This window comes from Pinus tabuliformis, chromosome 6 (genome assembly GCF_031772625.1).
Source record: "Pinus tabuliformis cultivar Carrire ecotype Pingquan chromosome 6, CPIR1, whole genome shotgun sequence".
In the NCBI taxonomy this organism is placed as follows: domain Eukaryota; kingdom Viridiplantae; phylum Streptophyta; class Pinopsida; order Pinales; family Pinaceae; genus Pinus; species Pinus tabuliformis.
In genome coordinates this window covers 346,259,952-346,265,969 of record NC_142292.1, presented here as the reverse complement: position 1 = coordinate 346,265,969, position 6,018 = coordinate 346,259,952, and the positions used below count along the sequence as shown (strand labels likewise).

The 6,018-nt window shown below is 33.3% G+C and overlaps 1 protein-coding gene across 2 annotated transcripts in view; it reads left to right on the top strand.

The window, feature by feature from the left end:
* Nucleotides 1-554: 554 nt before the first annotated feature.
* Nucleotides 555-6,018, top strand: part of LOC149258722 (bidirectional sugar transporter SWEET1b-like) — a 41,513-nt gene continuing 36,049 nt past the window's right edge. Inside the window, exons 1-6 of one of the 2 annotated variants that reach the window (XM_089372702.1) lie at nt 555-633; nt 1,422-1,458; nt 1,575-1,791; nt 1,949-2,110; nt 2,270-2,389; nt 2,512-3,047. In XM_089372702.1, coding sequence (XP_089228828.1) covers nt 597-633; nt 1,422-1,458; nt 1,575-1,791; nt 1,949-2,110; nt 2,270-2,389; nt 2,512-2,853 — 915 coding nt within the window. In that variant the 5' untranslated portion in view covers nt 555-596 and the 3' untranslated portion in view covers nt 2,854-3,047. Of the gene's footprint in view, nt 634-1,421; nt 1,459-1,574; nt 1,792-1,948; nt 2,111-2,269; nt 2,390-2,511; nt 3,048-6,018 lie in introns of those variants that run through there. The other variant, XM_089372718.1, reaches the window with a different exon arrangement.

Sequence of the window (6,018 nt, the reverse complement as noted above, 5' to 3'; positions counted from 1 at the left end):
TGGATGATTCCTGTTTATAGATATCCCTAAGGCATGGCCTACGTTACCATGACCTGTATCCCACAGCATCTTTCCCCTCCCTAAAATTACTCATCCCTCCTTTTGTTTCGACATACATTTTCAACGATATGACAACTGGGCGCAATTGGATTCTGTACTTGGTATCAAATCCAACTGCTTTGATGGTAACACAACACCCTACCCGATTCGTCTAAGCTTAGTGACAACGCCCTTTCCGTCCATGATGGTTTATACTGAAAAAAAGAGTATGCAACTTGACCATTTATGCGGTTTTCCTCATTGTATGCATTAAATAATTCTACAGAATTGTAACCACATCGCTTCAATACTTGGTTTGATCATCTGGGATCCAATAATTCTGATGTGTAAAGCTGCTGCTGCATGCAAATATTGCTCGACGCAACAGCACCACTCATGAATCTTTTTTTTTTTTTCAATTATTTTCCATGGATAATACTGTCATTGTCACTCACTGATCACTTTAAGGTCTATAAAATGGGTTAGAGAGTTTGAGTTCTTCACCATTAACGTTGGTCGATCGATCATTTCATAATATTTGTTTTTGTTAGGTCAACATGGCATTGTCTTCTCAGGTTGTCGTTGGAGTTATTGGTGAGTTTTTCGTTTGGCTGCTCAATAATATTATGATGGTAGGATCCCTATGGCAGCTAAGTAATATTTTGATCATAATCAAAGTTTTAAGGTCCTCTCTACCAGCTGTAAGTGCTCGAATGTTGGACTCTGAGAAGTGAAATGTATCCATTTTCATACAGTAGGAGAGCTGAGTGAAAAATATCCCTTATCCACAGATTAAAAAATTCAGTCTTTTTTCCATTAAACAGTACTTATTACTACTATTAGTTATTCTGTCACGTTTGTTTCATACCGGGTTGTCACCTTGCGGTTGCAGTTATATTATATATCCAGTTTATCAACCAGTCTTCTTTGACTCTCGTGTTTAATGATACTTTCAAAATGTATCTTGATCTGTTTCTACGTGAAATAAAATATCTCGGAACATATTACATTTATGGTAAGATTGATTATGTTCCTGTAAGTTTATAGAAGAATTTAGAATATTCAAGAAATATAATGGGAATAAGCAAAGTCAAATAGTTAATGAATTGATAAATATAAAGATAATCCAAAATCAAATAGTTAACTTCATTTATATACTATTTCCAGAATATTTTCAAATTTAGAGTAAACATAAGGATACACCATAGTTTGTGATTATTCATAAAGATAGATCATAGTTTGTGATTATTCAATGCCTAATTGAATTGGGACTTTTGAGTTGAATTTGGATGATTGAGAGCTAATATTTTATAAACTATTGTGTTTGGATGACAACAATTATATGTTGAAAACATGGCTAAAAATATGTATGGCTTGAACAGGAAATATAACTTCACTGGCGCTATACTTGTCTCCCATGTACGTATACAGTATTGTACCTTATTTTCATTTCTTAAATGTTAATAGCTCTTTTGGCAGAGAGTCCATTTGATTAATAAAAGTTGTGTAGTGAACCAATTTAAAATGGTTTGCAGGGCAACCTTTTGGGGAATATATAAGCAAAAGTCTACGCAAGAATATTCTGGGTATCCGTATGTGTTCACACTGTTTAACTGTGCTCTTGGGCTGCTCTATGGAAGCCCATTCGTTAAACCCCACAGTACTATGATCCTTACCATCAATGGTGCAGGCTTTCTTCTCGAAACATTTTATCTCATGTCCTTTCTCACTTTTGCTTCCCGAAAGAAGAAGGTAACTCAACTTGTCTATCCACCTATCTTAACTCTTTTGATATAGGTTTACAGAAGAATTGCAGGTATTAATGATCAGATGTTGGACTGATGCTTCTATATACGCAACAATGTGATTTGAATTTCTGCTCATTATTTTGTCATGAATACTCTTCCAGGTGATGACAGTAAGGCTGAGCTGTGGTTTGATAATGGCCTTCGTCATGGAAGCTGCAATTACCATATTTGTGCTGCATACTTACCATTTAAGACAGGTGGTAGTAGGCTGTGTGGGTGTCATCTTGTCTATTGTCATGTATGCTTCGCCATTATCTGTTTTGGTATGTTAATTCTTCTTCTACCATGCTATTCTTCTAATATATGTATATTATACCAGTTTACAATTATACATGTCTTATTCTTCTAATACAAGTATTCTTCATGATACTTCCTCCTGCTGAATAATGTATGTTGTGTTTTCTTTGTGTATGATTTTTCAGAAAGTTGTGATTAGAACTAAAAGTGTAGAGTGCATGCCATTCTTACTGTCTCTATTCAACTTCATAAATGCACTAGCATGGGTTGCATACTCTGTAGTCACTCGGGATCTCTTCATTGGTGTGAGTTTCTTTATTTCCTTCTGCACCTTAATTTAACTCCTATATCATAAGCCTTTCATTACAGAAATTCTCTTCTTATAATGATTATTATCTTTTCAATTTCTTTCATGTTCACTTTGCAGGTGCCGAGTGGTATTGGTTCTGTTCTAGGAATGGTCCAGCTTGCTGTGTACTTCATTTACAGAAAGTCAAGGCTAATTGTATCACCTGCATCTACCGACGAACTTTCTCAGACCAAACAGATAGCCATGAATGAAATGGATGTAACAGTTCAGAAACAAATAGACCTGAATGCAGTGGATGTAACAGTTAAGAAACAAATAGACCTGAATGCAGTGGGTGTAACAGTTAAGAAACAAATACACCTGAATGCAGTGGATGTAACGTTTCAGAAAATAGAAGTTGAGAAATCAAGTTTTGCCGTAGTAATATCAGTAGATCCGACCTTTGCAGATCTGGGTTAAAGTATATTGAGTCTGGTTTCGAAGATAGGGGGTCTAAGATGCATTTAATTCTGCATGAACGCGCTTCCATGATTGGATTTGAATAATTCAAATCCAAAAACTATACATGACGCATGCAGAGTGGTTGTTGGTCGTCCTTCACGAGGGATACGCCTTTTCGCCACTTATCACATTTACTGAGATTGCAGTAAAAGTGAATGGAGGCTAAGCCTCCTTCCACTATGTCGTGTATTTTTAATTGACAAGTTGTATAAAATCTCATTGTCGTGGCAATTTGCGACCATGGTCTACCTCTATTCTATTACCTGAATGATGGTTTACTGCTTCTGAAATAAAACCGCATAAGAGCAGTAGAAAATAATTTTAAAATATCACACCATCGTCAAATTACATTCTATATTTTTAACAAATTTAACAGCTACTATGGCAACAACTATGCTAAAACGTAGAAAGGATTTTGCACCAGAAAGATTAAGACACGACATATATTTCACAGTATTAAATTAATCGTATCCGTGGATGGTAAAGGTGACAGGACGTGGACTGCAGACTGAAGTGGCGGGACTGAAGTAGCACATTAGGCAGTCAGAAATATATGGGGATACATGTGGGGCAGACGAGAAGCCACTTTTAGGATAATGTGTAAATTTTCAATTCATGTGTATCATATGTTTGGCAGTTTTCATGTATAACCCACATTTAGATTAATGACATAATTTTCAATTCTTCTGTATATGTTTGGCCATTCACATGTGTGTAAGATATTTTCGAAGGGCTTTGAAGCATTTCTGCTTCTTGGTTTGACAATGATATCTAAAATAATTTTTAAATTAATAATAATTTTTAATTAACCAATTAATATATATTTTATTCACTTTTTATAATTTTTATTTCTTAATTAAAAATAATAAAATTGAAAAATACTTTTTCACAAAAAATTATTAACTTAAATGGTTGTTATTTTATATTATATATATTTATCTATATATATATATATATATATATATACATTATTTTGGATGGTTTTAAAGAATGATGGTTGTAATTTTTTTTCAATAGGTTATTTTTAGTGGATATAAAAAATAAATCAGTTTATTTTAGTTTTTGGTCGGAATTTGTTGATAATTTTTTTTCAATATCGTGATTTTTGTTATTTAAAATGTGCGCTCAAAAATCTTTGAGATACTTGGATATGCAGACTAGAGAGCTCAAAGTTACTATTTTACAAATTTCTCACTAAATTTTGGACAAAATCAATGGGAAAATATGCAGGAAAATGTCGAAACCTTCTAACAATTGAACTACTCTTAAAACAATTATTATATGTTAGACTATTCTTAAAACAATTATCATATTCGAAGTGAGCTTCAGTGACTTGTTGTTTTACCAAGATATTTGATTGTACCTTTTTTTTTCGAGGAAAAATTGTAATTTTATTAATGAAAACAAAATTACAGGTTGTAGATGCCTGTAAAGCATTCATCAAGTCAATCAAGACTGGTGATCATAGAGCCAAAATAATAAAGTTTAGAGAAACATGTTACCCTTTCCTCCATTTCTTCTTTTCTACTTTCCCATTCTCCTTGAGATGGAATGGTTGTTACAAGAGCTAGCTGGTTCTCCTCATCCAATTTTAGAACTTCCTTATATGAGTGTGAGCTATCTGAAACATGTTTTCATTTGTATCCTCCATGTTGTATCCTCCCTGTTTTCATTTGTATCCTCCATGTTGTATCCTCCCTGTTCCTTAGACTCTGGTCTTCCTTCCTTCTACACTAAGGGTGCGAAGTTTGGTGTCTTTTCATGATTTGTTTCCTTCTTTTCTACATTTTCAGAATTTTAGTTTTTTCATTGGTAAGAGGATCCATCTCTTCTTCTTATACATACAATTTATTTAAATTTTATTTTTGATAACTAAGATTTATATATAATTTTTATTGTTTTAAATTTATTAGTATTAATAATGCATCTCAAATGCATGAGTTATTTTTCAAAATAAGCTGTTATGAAAATTTAATTAAGAGCAATTGATTGTGTGTATTCTAACTAGCAAAACCACATTAAAGTAATTGTGGTGGATGTTATCATATAAACATCATTTATATTGCAATCAACATTTGAAAAGAAGGCCAATCAAGGTCATTTAATGTCATTAATTCTATTAATATGATTAATGTTATGGTAATATAAAACATAAAACCTAATATTAAAAATTAAAACTTAACCTAATATTTAAATTTTCCAATGTAAATCTAATTTCTCTAAACTATACATCAATGCATGTTGACACTTGCTTCACGCCATAAGGCACCTTCTGTAATTTCCACATGAGATGGTCTTTCTCCACGTTGTGTGAATTTCATTTGCTGCTCCATTTACCCATCTTCCTCTATCCATCTCTTCAAAAAATGCTCTTCTATTTGATGAACTGTCCATCCAAATTGCGATGCAATAGGCTAGAGCTAACACGGTTTTTAATCTTGTCTTGTACTTGATCTATACCATCTGATTTTGTGCTTTTTCTTGTCCAACTTTTTGCATCCAATTGCCTTTTTGGGCTCAAGTAACTCTGTACGATTCCATGTTTCGTTTCTCTAAGTGAAACCTATTTTAGTCTACCTAGCTTTGCACCGTTCTTCCTTCTCCCCTACTTATTCAAAACTCTGTGGTTATACAAACCTCATCATAATGTGTAAAATTAATTGATGGTTTCTTGTACAAGCACACTTTTTTCTCAGTTGTGCATATTCCACTTCCATTTGTATCTGCTTCTATCTCTCATTTTTACAACTTCACTATTCTTTGGTTTTGAACTAGATTCTTCAACTATTTTCATGTACAATTTTTTTTTCTTCTGTGTTGCTTTGCTAGACTTTTTCTTCTGCTTCTTCAGCATGTTCCTGTTTGCTAGTTTCTTCTGTGCTGCTTTGCTACACTTTTTCTTCTGCTTCTTCAACATGTTCTTGTTTGCTAGTTTCTTGAGTTGCTGGGTAATTTTTCTTGATTTCACTATATTGTCTAGGCTTTGCTGCTACTGCATTTCTTTTATCAAATATCACCTATCTTGATGATCAACTTACGATCATCAAGTTCCTACAATCAATAGGATTTTGATTGTCTTCATAACCCCAAAGGATACCTTTGTGCCCACTATCTGCTAGGTCG